This window comes from Mercenaria mercenaria, chromosome 13 (assembly GCF_021730395.1).
Source record: "Mercenaria mercenaria strain notata chromosome 13, MADL_Memer_1, whole genome shotgun sequence".
Lineage (NCBI taxonomy): Eukaryota > Metazoa > Mollusca > Bivalvia > Venerida > Veneridae > Mercenaria > Mercenaria mercenaria.
The window spans coordinates 46,458,281-46,476,727 of NC_069373.1; the positions used below are offsets into that span (position 1 = coordinate 46,458,281).

At 34.0% G+C, this 18,447-nt stretch overlaps 1 protein-coding gene and 1 long non-coding RNA gene across 2 annotated transcripts; one reads left to right on the forward strand and one right to left on the reverse strand.

Annotated features, from left to right (window-relative positions):
- Positions 1–1,949: 1,949 nt before the first annotated feature.
- Positions 1,950–3,647, reverse strand: LOC128547663 (uncharacterized). Its single transcript, XR_008366624.1, has 2 exons — positions 3,158–3,647; positions 1,950–2,353 (listed from the first exon to the last, which is right to left on the reverse strand). It is a non-coding gene; the product is annotated as an uncharacterized LOC128547663 (long non-coding RNA).
- An 11,372-nt stretch (positions 3,648–15,019) lies between these two features.
- Positions 15,020–17,340, forward strand: LOC128547738 (trichohyalin-like). Its single transcript, XM_053520870.1, has 2 exons — positions 15,020–15,201; positions 15,327–17,340. Exons 1-2 carry the CDS (start codon positions 15,020–15,022, stop codon positions 17,338–17,340), a joined length of 2,196 nt encoding a protein of 731 aa, XP_053376845.1.
- The last annotated feature ends 1,107 nt before the right edge of the window (positions 17,341–18,447 follow it).

Here is an 18,447-nt window from a genome sequence, read left to right on the forward strand (position 1 = left end):
AATTAACAGTGAGTAAAACAATATATCAGCGGTATCCAAAATAGTTTCACATTTCCAACTATCCGGAAGCCGCTCATTAATGTTTCTCGTTATTTTATTTATCTCGTAAATTACGTTACTGTACTCGTAGACATTTAAAGCTACTGGCTCCTCAGTTGACGGCTATAATTCGGAAATTCTCAATATTATTACATACCTTCTAAAATTGCTGGTTCATAATTTGCTGAACTAAAGAGAAAACTTGAAAAAAAAGAAATATAAAAATTTACATTTGATTATCATGTAATAAAATACTTAGTGAATGGATTGCCGACCTATAGTCGAAGCTATTGGTTCCCGATTCTTCGGACTTTGGGCAATAGTTTTGATTATCACCGGAATGCCATTCAATATGCGTATACAACAGTACACGCTCAATATTGATTAGTAAAGTCTAGTAAGAGAAGCGAGGGGGTGGGGTTCGGGTGTATGGTCTAAATCGCGACCCCTGGTTTTTCACTTTCCTCTGACATTTAAAAATAAAGAAGGAAATGAAAAGTAGTACTAAACACGCGTAAATCTCCTGCCCAATGTTGATTTTCATCGTTTCAAAGGCGTACCGGGCGTTTTTTTTTATTTTTCGTTGATCATAAACGCACAAAACGCTTTTTTCCCGGCTTCAAAAGCGCTGCAGATGCTTTTCTCCGTGTTTTGTGTTTGCTTCGTTGTTTCCTTTTCCTTTGCTTTGCTATTTGTTGTATAGTGATTACAAAAATATGAAAATGTACCAAATCATTACCACTTTCACAGAATTCAACGCATACTGAAGAATTGGGTAAAAATCGATTCTATTATCTTTCCTTGTTTATCGAGATCAACGCTATACATTGTTGTCTCCCTTAGATCGTCTAGCTAAATATCGATCACTATCAGATATTTTTAGCGATTGTTGCAAACCGTTAGTTTAGCCAAAAGCGTTTCAAATTCAATAACATTGCAAAACAAGAGTTTTTCAAATATTAAAAGTTGTCAACTCAAAAGCATATTGCAAATTCTTAACCGTTGCCAGTCCAAATTTAAGGCTTTGCAAATACAATAATTGAATTCAAAACCGTTGCAAAATTGAACTTCTAAATTCTTTTATTTATTCTCTGAAAGCATAGTTTTGAAAGATCTTTGAAATAAAAGTTAAGAATCTGCATATTAATAAGTTTATACATAATGCCGCTGTAACAAATTACAACTTTCAAACAAAGTTTGAGATAAGATCATCAAAAGTTTATGAACTAGACGCTTTACTGTACTTGATGCCTTCAAACGTTTGATGTACTGCTAGAGACACCTATGTTTATCATCTCTTTTGTTGATGGTTTGTTTATCTGTTTTGTTTGAATTATTTATGGATTGGTGTTCCTGTATGTGTGTTTCATTTATGAATTTGTTAAATTTACTAATATAGATTAGCGCGTCATTCATATTCACGATCAAGTTTGACCAAATTCTTGTGTTTCTAGGGTAATCAATACCCGAGATCGAAGCGGCACTTCAAAGTCAGACACAAGATAGCACCCTGTGATACTAGTCAATATGTCTAACGTTTGCCATTTCGTATTATATCCTCATGATATGGTGTCTATTCTTCTACCAGATTTTCTTCATAATAATGAAATCCTTTTGTCGCCCGCGAAAATGATAATAGGGGTGTACTTGTCTTGCTTGACGGGGGGCACATGTCATGGGACAAAATAACAGCCTAAACTCGCGGCATAAAGAAGGCTTAGGACGCGGAGAAATACGTTTATAATGTATCGCACGTCATGTATTTCAAGTAATTTGTTGAAACATAAACGCGTTTGTTTGTGACAGGAAAGGCCGTACCGGCGACAGTAACCATCAGAACAAATCAACACCCTTTACAATATTTACAAATTTATTTACAAAAGATGATTATTAACAATGAATAGATATGAAAAGAAAAAAAAAACTGATTAGAAGAAAGAAAAAAAAAGAAAGTTCAGTATCTCTAGATACAAAAGTTCTTATAGTCCATTCTAATCTGACGTGACACAGGTCTTTAATGTAATTGTGAACTTTAAGTAGCACAAACAAAACATAGCTTCTAAATTCAAAATACAGTCCCTTTAAACCGTGAATACGTTGATTCCGTATTGGCTCCCTATGGTGGTAGGTGATTGCATCCCTGAGCTGACTTCAGAGGATAACAAAAATCATCGTCTTTGCGGTTTACGGCACAACCATGGGACGTAAGCTCTGCGCTGGGAATATCACATCCAGGCGAGTGAAGACAAGTGAACCTCGGGCATTGTACTTCCGGGTTATGACATCACCAGGTAAAATCGTCTGGCGGAAGAAGCTAAAATATATAACATATGGTAAGCACCATAGCAAAACAAATAAGTCAGGGCATAAAACTGCTCCTTTGGGTACACCATACCTCCGTAGGCTCCCATAAATAATACGTGCTACTTATACAAAACATATGTGCTACTAAGTTCATACGTCACATGATTAAAATACGTCACTTATTACTTCTATTATTACAAAGATTACTTACTTAAAGATTAAAGTTAAAGTATGAAAAAGATATGAAAAGTTTATGATGAAACATTATAGATACGGACATGATCAACTGCAGCTATTATTTACAACTACAAATTAACAAAATTCAATGTAAATCAAACGTTATATCATAGCTGGCATCCATATAATATCTAATGCCATACACTACAACGGACATTAATTAGATGTGCTATAGACTGGCACACAATTACAAATTACAATAATATATTACATACATGGTACTAGACTTGCCATATAGATTTATACATAACAATACAATGCAGTAATGGCGTTCCATAATTAACAAAAATGTTTGACATAAGTTTTTGAAACAAAGTACTTTATAAATACATTTGTATCATGTTACAAATTTCAGTACAAATTTTACATCTTATATAAATGAAACATTTTAGATTCCTCTTTCGAAATAATTTACAAAAGTCTGAAAAATTTAATAAATCATCCTGACATACCGAAACTAGCTAAAATCATATGCCGAAAAGTAAATGTTACAGAATTCTGTAGAATGCACAAAAATTTACCAAATAAAAATCGTAATGCAAAAATCATACAAAAATCTAACAAATAAATTTCTTACCTCGATCGAGCATAAATTTCTAGCAAGAAAATAATTCAGACATAGATTCGTCTATAAAGTCGTAAGGTGGTGTGCGCAAGGCATATCTAGTCCAGTCTATTTAAAGGATAATGTCCCGCCAAATACTAAATTTCATAGGATTCACGGCTAAGCCGTGGACTCCGACTATTGTCATTTTCACGGGATTCACGATATAGCCGGGGAATCTAACTACTTTGGCGCGAATTTAAATTGACAATTTGAGGCCCATTATAGTGGTTTTGGGGATAAAAACATAAATTACTGAAGTTTATAAAATATCAACTTTCTTATTACTGAACAGAATTTAATGAAATTTACATGGAAATTTAAGTTATGAAATACAGAAAAACATGAGAGGTATTTCATGCGTGAAATCTGACATTTACCTCAATAACTCAAAAATTTACAAAAAGATGATGCAATACCTGCATTTACACTACATATAAAATAAGGCCCGTATGTCAATTTGTGACAGTTGTCATTTTTTCGCGGACAAGAATAGGAGATATATAAGGGAATTGACTTGGCACCTTCTAATACACAGTGTTAAATGACTGCTTCTTGGGTTTTCTCACCCTTCAGCCCGTTACGAAACTGTTAATCACCGCCACTTAACAACGCTTCAGTAGGAGAACACCCATAAGCCCCACCCCCTCTTCCCAACAGCAACGCGAAGTGTAAAATGTTTGTTGATATTTTTTAACAAATAAAGCAAATTGTTTTTATCTTTTATGAATTATAAGACTGACATTGTCTTTTGTAATGGGCATAGGGAATAATTTTACAAGGACCAGACTAGTGACTGAGTTCCACAGCAACAATATCTGAAAATATCAAAGTAAATATTGTCTTTAATTTGATAAGGAACATTAAATATTTGTTTCAGTGATTATTCCTAGCAACTCTGATAACAAGTTTCTCAGAGAAATTTTCTGAAGAGTCGGATTATGTTTCTTTTGCATTTAGAGCATTACAATTCCTCTTTTTTTGCGAAATTGTTCTCATTGAATCATATCTTAATGAACAATTATTCAGTAAACATGGTTTACAAAAATTTATTTTTCATGTTAAAATATCTAATGCATTCCGTATCAAAACAACATTCTGGTTCCAGTAACGTTTTGGATCTAACCTCTTTTATCAATTTTTGGTTTAGTTTAGAGAACGTACTCTATGTCGCTGTAGAAAGGTGAGTGTCTCCCGGAGGTGTCTTTCATAGAAACAAAAGGATTTTAGGGTGTACCCATGTTACATTATTTTAGTTTTAAGGTACGAAATTTAACAATTCATGACGTGTTTTATTTGCGTTTCCAGTCTTTTACGTCTTGCAGGACTGTCCTTGTCTTGAAGATATTTTTTATCCTTTCTGCACATGTAACGTAATAACAATAATGTCTAAACATTAATGTCTAATGGCCCTTTCACGCTTCCGTTGAATCAACATTATGTCGGCAGCTCTGAAATACGGAAATATCTGGCATCTGAGGCATATATCCGTATTAGTGTATGGTGGCCCTTTCTCGCTTCCGTAGAATCAATATTTATTACATGAAAGTCATTTTGAAAATATGACCAAAATGTATAGGTCGGCAGCTCTGACATACGGAAATATCTGACATCAGAGACATATAAATATCTGACATCAAAGGCAACGTTTAGGTAACACGTTTAGGTAACATAAAAAAGGCCTTTGGAACAATTTGACGAAGTTCTAAAAATCTCCATCATAATCTTTGCCAGGCTCCGTAACAGGCCCCTGTAAGATTTGTGTAAATATTTTTTCATAGATGAAAAGCCGACATGTCGTGCTCAATCGTAAGAAGGTGCTAAAGATTGACTCCATATTAGCAAAAAAAGAAGTCCACGCGGATGACGCCTGCACATGAACCCTGAATGCAGACCAATAGGCCTACAGATGCGACATTCGTTTTCAAGTTTCATTCTCCTTTGGAAGTAATACTTCCAGAAAAAAGCTGAAGTTCGTCTGACATCATTTTCTATGTCGTCAAAAATGCCTTGCGAAATTGCATAAAAATATGGCAGTTGTCCTAAGGATATGCAATAAAGATAAGGTAAAAATATGTAGAGTCTAAATAATGCTTTGCAGCAGTATTAGCTTAGTGACTGAGTCATCTTTCCGGCCAGTCATCACTTACTTCTAGCATGAAAATATGTATGAATTTTATTACTAGTTTTTTAAATAAACACAAAAGTCGATTCAGTTAATTATTTTGTTACTCATTTTCCCAAATACTGTATACATGTATAGATATATAGAACATTAATCTTTATTTTTTTTTAAAAAAAAGCCTTAATTCTTGCGGGAAAAAGAACAAAACAAATTTGATACTGTTGGGAAAAAAAGTTTTTAAGAAATGTAAATACGTCTGGAGTTCTTCATAACTCAAAATTCAAGATCTGTTGAGAACAGACAACTAGAAATCCCGGATTACATGGAAACAAAGAACAGATAATTGGGTATAGTGTTTGTTTTTATTGTGTTGATAAAACAAATACTACATTATGTTACGGCGTCTGGATTTCCCCTGAATGAAGAGCAGAACGCTGATTTTCTTTCATTGCCATTCTATAGATAGGATATACAGTACTAAAATCTAGATACAGTAATTCGGTCAAAAATATGCTTCCGCGGTGCAGTTGTAAAAAGTCCAAAGTCAATAAATTCTAAATTGTTTCAAGTCTTGTGCATTTTCATGTAGAAAGGGAATTTGAACCACCTTTTCTCTGCTAGAATGCATTTGCATGAAACAAGACAATTTAATGACGGCAAATTTTGCAGGTCGAAACAAAAAGTAATGGTGTAATCGAAAGAAGTTTTAAACAAATAGCTTCTATTTTTTTCCATTTTCTGTGCAAGATTTGCAGAACAAAAAGTAGGGGTTTACTTTGCGTAAAAAGGCATAATTAAGGTAGTAGAGTACCACCATCCTTCAACGGGCCTCTTTTCTATCTATTTTTTTAATTTGTGAACTTTCATGAAAAAAGTAGATACAGGAAAATTTGAATTTCTGTAAATCAGATAAAGATATGAAGTTTTAGAACTTGTTTTTCTATATAATTACAGAAGTCCAGACACTTCTGCTCTCTCATTATATAGTACATAGTATATAAATACCGTACAGAAGGAAGATATTACTTTAAACACAGAACTAAAGAAAATTTATACAAAATATATTAATACAGAGCGATCACATTGCAATAATATATGGACGATGGAGGTCATCCGCTGAATCAGAATCATTACGAAAAATGACACAATATAATATGAATACCAATATGAATACAGTTACGAAATCTATACGAAAACTGAATGAAACTACTGCATATTATATGCATACAAAGTCGACGTATTGCAAAATATATAAATGAGCCGCACCATGAGAAAACCAACATAGTGCATTTGCGACCAGCATGGATCCAGACCAGCCTGCGCATCCTCGCAGTCTGGTCAGAAGCCATGTTGTTCGCTGCAATTAGAGAAACCGTTAGCGAACAGCATGGATCCTGACCAGACTGCGCGGATGTGCAGGCTGATCTGAATCCATGCTGGTCGCAAACGCACCATGTTGGTTTTCTCATGACGCAGCTCAAATACAACGTGTGTTCATAACCTAAGCATTTGAATACAGAGGAAACATCTTGCAACACGTTTAAAATTGCCCTAATGAGAACACATGCATTACAAATATATGAATACATAAATTATGCATATAAAATAATGATGCATTACAAAATAATCATAAAAGATTTTTTCTAAAAAAATGTGAAAATTTGATGTGAAAAGATCTGATGAACAATTATAGTTCAGGATCTATGAGCTACGAGGTCAAACAAATTACAAAATTCCTTAGTCATAACTTAAAGTCATTTTTATCAAATCTCATTAGATAACACCATTTGTTATCTATCAAAATTTGATTTATCACCTTCTTGCACAATAATTATTTCGGCTGTCAATAAGTACATGTCATTAGGTGATCTATCAAATCTTCTCCATGTTTTATATTTACGTTACGTTAAACTACGTAACGTCTTTTTACATCATAATCAAAGGCTAATTACCATCATAAACATTGCTTGCTATGCAGATAGTATGCCGAAATGAAAATTTTCCATTTCAATTGACAGTTATTTTATAAAAAAAAGTAAAACAATAAATATTGTTGTGTAAACTGTACATGCACATACGCCTTGCTGAGACAATAAGTATAATATTTCTATATGAAATGTGAGGCGGCATATATACAACAAAAGTGCAAACGGATAAAATATAACAATGGAGTACAAATGATATTGTGATTGTCAAAACAGGTACTATTTTTATAATTGTTATTTTCTTATGTCCGTTATGTCTACAGTCAGATGATGTATAATATTACACGCACTAGGTGAAGGACACAGTCTTTTTACTTAAAACATAGTTTTCAGACACATTCTGAAACTATTCAAACGTATCTTAAATACACGATTGAAGAAACAAATGAGCCGCACCATGAGAAAACCAACATAGTGCGTTTGCGACCAGCATGGATCCAGACCAGCCTGTGCATCCGCGCAGTCTGGTCTGGATCCATGCTGTTCGCTAATGGTTTCTTTAATTGCAATAGGCTTTGAAAGCGAACAGCATGGATCCTGACCAGACTGCGCGGATGCGAAGGCTGATCTGGATCTATGCTGGTCGCAAACGCACTACGTTGGTTTTAGTTTAAACATATTTTATTTCAGTAATATATGAAACATTTACAGAACAATTAAATAAGGAATTGGACAGAAAGCTATATCAGCTTACGGTTGTCCTCTCCTTAAGTTGGTTTTCTCATGGTGCGGCTCAAATGTGTTTTTCTTCTGCTTTTAAGATACATGTTTATATCTGTATGTTTTAAAGAAACTAAGTAACTCCAAAAATGATTAGAATAAAATTGATCAGGAACTCTGAAAAAAATAAAGCATACAGAGCGAAGTCTTCTTTAGTCTCGTGACAACCAACTTTAAATACTCGTTTTATTGGAACTTGACCATTTTACTCAATAAGCGTCTCAAGCCGGTTGATTGTAAGGTGATTTCACGAGAACACAACCAGTTACGGTTCTTTTTATTATACCTTGAAGCGAGCCATCCGAAACATGCGCTGTGCACCTCGTCTCAATGTGGTGAACAGGTGTGCTAAGTTCCTTTAAAATCCTTCAAGCAGTTCAAGAGTTATAGAGCGGATACGAAATTGCTAACGGACGTTCGGACAGACATACGGATACCAGGGTCATAACATAATACGTCCCTTCCGACGTATAAAAAAATAGTTTAACTGATAAACCAAGTGTGCCTTTCTTTGTGGATTTTATATAAGTCTATACGGCCTGTCTACACCTGTTTCATGTAAAGAAGTTGTCACTTACTTCTGGAGGAGACTCAAAATCAGGTAATCAGGTGTTAGAGTCATGCATGATCATTTACACACCTGAAATAATAGACCTCGAACTATTGAAAAATGACGCTAAGCCCTATCCCACCCCTACCCATGCCCCTTTTCCCCAAAAATATCAAATATTGTTAAAAACAATAGCACATATTTGATTTCTATCATTTGACAGTAATGTCACGTATGACTAGTACAGAACTAATAGATAGATAAACCACGAAAAAAAGAAGAATAGCATTTCAACCATACTTCTTCCAAAAATAAATTATAATGACAAAAAATACAAAAACTTCTTTTTTTTCTATCCAGCTCGTTGACATTGACGTATTTCTGTCTCCGCATTTCTTAATGATATTAAAACACCAGTAAAATTATATTATATAGATTATGTATCAGCAGAAAATGTTGTTATCCTGTAACTGGACTTGTACCATCTGTTGCAATAAGCTTAATACATACATCTTAAAATAGCAACAGTTAGTACCGTAATAATAGGCATACATATCAATGAGAAAAGAACAAGCTATCTAAAATAATGAGGTGGGTATTTTCAGGAGTCAGTTTTTTTTTTGTTTTTTTTTGTTTTTGTTTTTTTTTTTTTTTTGTTATATCATTGTGTTAATAATATGTTAGTGACAAAATATAATCAAACTCTTTTTTTTTCGGAGGTGGGGTGACCTCAGGTGACCCTCTGGGCATTTAATCAGACGTGAGCAGACAACTAGGTAGAAACACCGACCTTCCGTGAGCCAGCTGGATAACTTTCCACATGAAGAATTCTACACCCTAAGCGCGGGTTCGTACACACATCAGTGAGGGGCTCGCGGTTCAAAGTCAGCGACCTTAACCACTTGACAAAGGAAGCTCCTTTAAACTCTATCAACTTGTGTAATAATAATACTTTGGGGGTAATTATCAAATGCGTGTCCATTACTTAGATCTCTTTGACCTGTCGTGAGCGAATAATTCTATCCTCAACTTCTATAAACTATGGTAAAATTGTATTGAAATACGAAATGCATAATAAGACAAAATGCTTTCCGCAAAATGCTTTTAATTATAGTGATATGAAATACATGGACTCAAAGCCAGTTGATTGCCAAACATTTACACACAGTATATGGACTACAACACTTTCATGATGCAACGTGTGAAATACATGGCCATAAGATAAGGCTTTTGATTTGCTTTCCAAACCTATGGACACAGTAAATCCAGTTGCTTGCCAAACATAGATACTCGGTATAGGGACTATAACATTTCCATGTATTTATGTGACTTTAATGGCAATAAAGCCAAATACTTACCACAAAAGTCTCGCATGAACTACATTAAGCTTTAGAATGAATATCAAATTCATTATGAGATGATAGAAAGCATGTTATATATGATATATCAGTCCTCACGGAACACTGGATGTTAAAACAATTCGTATGAAAAATTTGAAATACATGGAAATAAAGGCCAGATGCTTGCCACAAAAGAAATTTGTTCACACCGAACCCAGCTTGGTAACCAAACACATGAAAAACCATGAAACACATTGGGAATATGGTACAAAAACTAAAAAGGTGTGCAAAGTTACGGTTCACGCGAGATACGGCAAGGATTATGGTGTCGTGACAGGTATAATCATCAAGCTATCAAATCACAAATAAATACTTACAAATGCCTCGCACATGTCCAGCTGTTGGGATCATATCAAAGTGTAAACATTCTTTACAACTCATGTTGACCATAGGCTTATAATGGCAAATAAACGGTGAATTTTATATGGATTAATTTTTGCAATGTTGAATGTTTTGTTTTCCGATGAAACTGATACCAAATATTTCTTAATATGGCAGTGAAAGATTGATTATTCTTTACGCTGGTGGCTACACTTATTGAACTGTCTATAAAACCAACAGATATGAAATCTACAGCGTCTGTCAGGTAGTAAATGCGTTGGTGCCAAATAGAAGGAATTAGCAGTATCATGTATCAAGCTTGTAAAATATTGTTGAATAAAAGAGCCTTAGAAAGGTCCCGACTTTGATCGGAGGCGAAAGTTCTTCGTGAATCGTGACAGGAGGCAATATATTTGAACATACTCGTCCTCCACCACTGATTCATGTGGATAAGTTGTCAGTTAATCGCGGAGAATTAGCCAGTACTAGTAAAAGGTATGGTAAATGTACGGCATTTACTTCACTGAAATACCCGTTGAAAAACGGCACTAAGCCATAACAAACACGCAGTTTTAATCGTTCAACTTAGAAGCAATGAGTTCGAGTACCCCTCTTTGCTCTAGACTTCACAGCTATATTAGACATCGGTACAGGTTTTTCCCTGGGAACTGACTCTAGCGTAAATTAAATTAAGTTCAGACAGGGATGAATTAATATGTAGGCAAATTTAAGCTTTTTTTGTTATATAAATATGAAATTTCATTGCACTACTTATGATCTGACGTTAACTGCAGAGCATTTGAAATCATTCTCGAGCCCTTATTTTTTAGAAAAAAGAAATGTGTCGTATGAAAAGTTATGCAGACGAGAACCTGGCAAGATACGAATGCATGACGTCACAGTTAATTAAGCGACCGCCACATTACCCGCTAGACTACCGCTCCTCTATACTTTAAAGACTCTTTTTTAAAAAATGCAACTTCTATTACTTTTAATATATTTTTACTGTTGTGCCACTCATATTCGTTTGACGATTATCACACGTTCCACTCCATTCGAACTTGAATAAAAATTAAGCATACGCCTGTCTCAAGTCAGTGCAAAACATTTAAGTCGTGTTTTATGCAGTTTCAATATCGCTATCAAGATTAGATATATAAGAAAAGTCATATTTCTAAAAATAATTTTCCATTTTTTTCGTCTGCTGTTTCAATGAATATCATTCATCATTACTAGAAATAAAACACTTAATAATAAAACAACATGGCACCATGGTACGTCTTGATTGATACACTAAACAGCTGAGGCGTTTCAGACGGTGCATTAATATTTTTATAAGAATTTATTGCATTTTTATTTCAAATCTATTGTTTCATTTTTTTGTTTATATCGGTTAACTCATGATTTGACTGAGATCTTTTGCTTTTGACAAATATTTATTACATATTGTATGAATGAAATATATTTTGGTCTACATTTCCGGAAATCCGGAAACTTCGGCAAAAAAATAAATTTTACTATTCAGTAGCGTTGAATCAGATCCATCCGATCTCTACCTCCGTCGCACCACGAACTCCTAGTAGCAGACAAACATACGAACTTACTACAATTCCAAATGTTAGTCACTACGTTTAGAATAACTCCCGGATTAAAAAAAATAAACAACACTTTCTTTGTTAATATTCGTAAATATTATATTTTTTCTTCTGTTCAATAGTGAGTGTATTTTCTATTTTAGTCTTCAGTAAAATCAATTTTATGAAGAAAAGGGTTGGGTTCAAAATGAATACTATTGCAACTCCAATAAAGCTCAACAAAACGTCATTTTACAAAATGGTTCCTTTTTACGAGACTATAATATACAATCGGGTAATATGATTTGCTGAAACATATTTTTCAACAAGATTCTAAGAAACTAACAAGAGTACAGACTATAGTACATTACTACCTTATTCATCTATTTATTTATTTATCTTCTGTCGAGGCATTGTTGAGGCCCCATACTGTGGCGGATCTACCACGAGCTGTGAGACATAAATTAATATACAACATTAATTCTAAGAACACTTTCTGAGTATCGCAGATGCTCTGTTTTATACTGTAAAGCTTATATTCAACTGAAATATTCTCTTGAGATAATTATTGAAAGTGACAAGTTCAGTTTTGAGACGTGGAAAACTGCTTCCATCTGTTTAAAATTTGAGCCGCGCCATGAGAAAACCGACATAGTGCGTTTGCGACCAGCATGGATCCAGACCAGCCTGCGCATCGGCGCAGTCTGGTCAGGATCCATGCTGTTCGCTAACAGTTTCTCTATTTCAATAGGCTTTGAAAGCGAACAGCATGGATCCTGACCAGACTGCGCCGATACGCTGGCTGGTCTGGATCCATGCTGGTCGCAAACGCACTATGTTGGTTTTCTCATGGCGCGGCTTTTTTCAGTGTGATCAAAAGTGAAAGAAAAAAATATCGCCGCATCAAATATGCCACACATACACAGAAAACACGCATGCGCAAACAAAAACAAAGGTCTCGTGTCTTTCTTTATTACAGATTACAAAATGACACGAAATATTTTCTTTGAAGTAAAATATTTTTTGCGACAATATTTAACACGATGATAAAATTAGTGCTATACTTTTGTTCGTTATTTTCAGGATCTGTTGAGCGCTTCGGCAAATCAGATAATTCTAGTTTTCCTGCCACACTATAGCATCTAATGCAACGATCAAAAAATGGTATCAGGTCTTATTTTGAAAGAAAATTCTGCACCTTGACATAAGAGCCGTTCACATGACCGTAAGCATGACTGATTTTATCAGGTGGTCAATGTTTGTTTACATTTTTGACAGCTGTCATCTGTCATATCGCGTTGTAATTTTGACATTTGAATAATTTGTTAAATAGATAATATAATTGAATTATTTTTATTTCCAGGATACTGATACCGATACCGATACACAAGTATCTCTGTTTATCATCTTTATTATCGTGATCTTGATATAAGAAGGAAACATTAAATCAATTATTACAGTCTGCAAACTTTCTTTTGGTTGTCCCATATTTAAAGGAACCCATCCCATAGACACCATGAGTATATTATAGCCGTGGCAGTACACCAAGGAAATATATATATCTAAAAAGATGAACTCAAAAGTTAATAAATAAATAAATAAAGTGGGGCTACCAAAATGGCGCCCAACGTGGGGCTCGATACAGGATACAGGAACATTTGAGGAACTTTTGAGCATTTGTGTTTAGGACGTTTAAATAACGCAGTGTGTTTAATTTTGTGTAATTGTGAGGAATATTGTGATTGTATTGGAGAACTGTAAGTTGCATTTTATATTGATATTCTTTTGCTAAGAGAGTAATAATTGTTTTTGTACCATTTAATGGTATTAGTATGAGTGTATAATTACAATTTGTAACATTATTTAAGTTTCATAGACAATTTGTTTAGTAAATAATAGCCTAGATTTGTTTTTCATAGTAATCGGAAGTGACCCTCACAAACTAATTTAGCATGTTTTCCCACTGTCCTATATAACCTTATTTCATATTAGCGACTTATCTGGTGTCCTTTAGTAGTTATATATTAAATAGACCATTTTTCCAAGGAATTTTGGTTTATTGATAAAAGTCCACACTTAGTCTCTGTAAATTACAGTTTTCCGATATCTGTGAAAGACCCTGCTTTAAAATCCAATACTCGGTAGAATTGTAAAGATATCGATAAAACTACCCTACTGATAACAGCCGGCGTGATAGCTTAGTGTGCTAAAGCGCTGCTCTGAAAAATAAATTGTCAAGACTCGTCGATAGTGAGTTCGAATCCAGCTCGGAGCAAAAATTTTTTTTCAAACGAAATGAAATTTTTGTTTTGATCTCAGTTGAATTTTTTTTTGCGTTTTTTATAGTAGTGTGAAGAATAGCAATATTGTTTATTGCAATATTTATCTATTGTAATAACGTATAAAGGAATATTGCGTAAAACAAGCTGTATAGATAGTGTAAAAGTTTGTAATTAATAATATTACAAAATTTACCTACCTAAACTTTATTCGCGCGAATAGTAAATAACGTGCGCGCTCTTTCGCTCTCACACACATACAAACATACACACAAACATTGATACACGTTACACTTTAACATATTAACGTGAAAAGTAAAATACAAACTTGAATAGAAGTATTATTTGCAAAGTACGGAATACAAGGAGGGACAAAAGTGAAAGTAGACATTTATGAAATAAAATACGGAATACATGGAGGGACTTCAGTTTAGTTGTGAATAATAAATGAAATTTTATTCATGATGTGAAGATGAATGAAATATTTAGTCTCTTGTGAAAAGTACAGTTTATGTAAGAGGTATATTGTGAAATGCACGTTGTCAATATTAGTGAAAGTAAAATTAGCTGATAGCTACTTAATACTGAGATTGGATAGAACTACGCAAATAGAATAATAGAGACAAAGACTCTAGCTTATTGTTAAATGTATAATTAAAGCAAACAGTGTGATAATTAAGTCATGTACATGTGAAATAGAAAACTGTGATATAGATCCCATGAAAGTGAAATAGACACTGTGAAAGACGAAAGTGATTTGAATGAACCTTAGATAAACTTATTTAAAACACTATACATGAAAGTGAAATAGACACTATATATGAAAGTGAAGTAAATAAATCTAAGACAAACATAGAAAAAGTTACAAAACATACAAAATCATGGCGGAATATATGTCAGAAAGAGAACTGAGAAAAATTGAAAGAAATAGGAGAAAGGAGGAAGATAGATTAAAAAGACAAAATGCAAGAACACTAGAAAAGGAGGAAAAACGTAAGCGTGAGCAAAGTGAACATGATAAAAAGGAGAGAGAACAACTTGAACTACAAAAGCAGAGAGAAAGGTTAATACATGAACGGCGTAAACTTAAAGAGAAAAGCAAGCTGCTATATGAAATGGAGAAAGGAATGAAAGAAAGAGAAAGGGTAGATAAAGATATAAGACAGAAGTCTAAAGATATTAAGAAAGATTTGAAAGTGATACAAGTGAAACAGAGGAAGAGTTTAAAGAATTAGAACAAGTTGATAGTGATCATAATAGTAGTATAGAAAGAAAAGAAAGAAGTGATAAAATCAGAAAGTATACAAGTTCAAGTAAGGAAAACCTAAGATTGAAAGAAAGTGAAATTACACAAAGCAATAGAGCTGAACGTAAAGATAGTTCAGATAGTGAATATTCAGATTTAGATAAATCAACGGAATTACAGGCAAATGCTAGACAGACATTTAGTGAAGAAAGAATGAAGAAAAGGAAAGGTTCAGTTCTGAATATGAAAGATGAAATGAGCTTCAAGAATGAAAACCCACTATCAAGTGATAGTCTAGAAGATAAAGAAAGTGAAATAGAATTAGATTCAGAACAATCTGAAAGTGATGCCTCGGAAGATGCATACACAACAGTGGATCAAATATATGATGTAGATTATATTGAAAATCCGAGACATAATAGTACAGAGATAGAAACTGAAGAAAACAAAAATGTGAATTTTGAGAATGAAATGAGATGGCTTGATGAAAAATGGCAGCAATATCAATGTGAAAATGCTGAATTGAAATCTAGTATAGATAAACTTAGAAATACAGAGACAGAAAAAGAAAATATAAAACGAGATAGAAACAAACATTTAAAGTATACGGCTGCAGAAGATATGTTGAAAGAGAAAATAAAACAATTAAAGATTAGAGAAAAGAGGGTAAATGATGCTATCCAAGAAAATAGAATGCTCAAACAAAAACAAGCTGAAGAACTAGACAAATTAAAGCATAGACAGACAGAAACCAAAAGAGAAAGTGAGAAACGAAAGATAGAGAAAGATAAACTGAAGAAATTGAAGGACGAGGAACTGTTACTAAAGCAACGAATTAAGGAGAAAGAAGCTCGATTACTTAATGAGAAAAGAACTAATGCTGAAATAAATGAGAACAAAAGCGATACTAGAAAGGCAAACAAAAGTGAGAAAACTGAAAGTACGAAAGCAAAGTTACACAAGCCCAATATCCCATCATTAACTGAAACTACATTCGAAGAATGGAAAATAGAGGTTGAAATTATTCTTAAGTCGGGACTATATGAGGAAAATATTCTCCGACAAGCAATTAGGAATTCTTTATGTGGACACACCAGAAAGATATTGTTGACAATGAGTCCTGATGCAACCATACAGCAAATTATAAACAAGTTAGAAGGTATATATGGAAACATCAGATCGGGTGAATCAGTTTTATCTGAATTTTACATGTCGAAACAAGGAAAGGATGAAAATGTGTCAGAATGGGGCTTGCGATTGGAAAGTATATTACAGAGAGCAATAGAAAAAGGTCATATAAAAGAAGAACAAAGAGAAGATATGTTAAAAACAAGATTCTGGAGGCATTTGTACAGTGAGGACTTGAAAAACGCTACAAGACTAAGCTTTGAAACTTCAAAGTCTTTTGAAGAGTTGCGAAGAAAAGTACGTATAGAAGAAAACGAGATGTCGATGACGAGAATACAAGAAGTAGAAATAGAAGATAAAATATCACTAAATCAGCATAAAAGTGAAGACGACAGTGATATTGTCATGAAAACAGTTTTAGAAAGGATGAAAAGGCTAGAAGAAGAACTTCTTCGAGTTCAAGAAAAGTCTAGAGAAGAGAAAGAAAGTACAAGTGGTGACATACATAGACGTCATGATATAGAGCAAGAAAGGAGTAGATGGGATAGAAGAGATAGATATAGAGATAGATATGATAGAGGTAATTACAGAAATAGATACAGAGATTATGAATATGGGGACAGAAGAAATTACAAAAGAGATTATCGAGAAAGATATGACACAGATAGACCAAACAGAGATTATCGTAGACGATATGATGATATAGATTGGAGAAAAGAGGACGATAGGTACCCAAGATACAGAAGAGATGATATTGAAAGAGGATATAGGGAGACAGAAGAACTAATGATAGATACGGATATGACAGAGAAAGAAATTACGATGTGAACAGCTGTAGAGATCAAAATGAGAAGTACAGAGAGTCAGACAGCAGAAGAGATAATAAAGAGTTTGACAGAAATGATAGAGAAGGTTCAAATGCAGAACAGAGAAAACAAGATACGGCCAAAGGAGATACAGCAAAACAAGAACACAAACAAGTACAATCAAATTCCAAGACGGAGGCAGCCGGTAGAACAAACACACCAAATAAGCCTTTAAACCGGTAGGAGTCTCTGTCGAGGGGCAGATTAGAGACAGCAATAATAAAAGTCCCAAAACACAGAATTTGTTCAATAGAATCGTCGGTAGCAATAATACCAGCGACGTTATTTTGGAAGGAAAAATATCCAAATGTCTTATTGATACTGGATCCATGGTTACAACTGTAAATCTAGATTTCTTCAATTCATTAGATCCTAAACCAGCATTACATCCCTTAACAGAATTCAATTTGAAAATCAGTGCTGCAAATGGTCAGAGTGTTCCATATCTTGGATATATCGAAGCTAGAGTGTCTGTGCCATTTCTAAAGGACAATTCTTTTGATCTTCCAATTCTAGTGGTGCCAAATACCAGTAATAATTCTAACATTCCGGTGATTATTGGTACGAATTTTATTCGACTCTGCCGTCTTGAAACATCTAATGAGGTGATACCAGAAGAATGGGATATAGCATTTAATAGTTTGGTAAATGATTCGGTAGGAATTGTCAAGTCTACACAAAGGATCAATTTAAAACCGTTTGAGACTAGAACTGTAACCGGTTTCGTCAGAAAATCTTCACCTATTGAAAGTGCTGTGACAGAACCCTGTGATGATCAACATTGTTCTAGCAGAGTGAACGTCTGTCCAAGAGTTGTAACTCTCAACAAACCTGGAAATAGTGCAAGAGTTCCTGTCAGAATATTTAATCTTTCTGCTAAAGCTATATCGCTACCACCAAAGTCAAATCTTTGCCAGTTACAGGAAGTTAAAGTTTTAAGATCAGCACCAATGTTCGATGCAGAAAATCAAGACAAAACTGCTACGGTAAACCGGCAAAACATCGATGACACTAACCGAGAGGAAGAAGATATAACAAAGAGATTTAGTATTTCGCTAGACAACAGCAT

What these genes read in the sequence shown, in the direction of transcription:
- LOC128547738 (XM_053520870.1), top strand. Translation starts at nt 15,020, where the DNA reads ATGGCGGAATATATGTCAGAAAGAGAACTGAGAAAAATTGAAAGAAAT. An exon ending in CTACAAAAGCAGAGAGAAAG is followed by an intron (nt 15,202 to 15,326) that starts GTTAATACATGA and finishes ATATTAAGAAAG; the next exon opens with ATTTGAAAGTGATACAAGTG.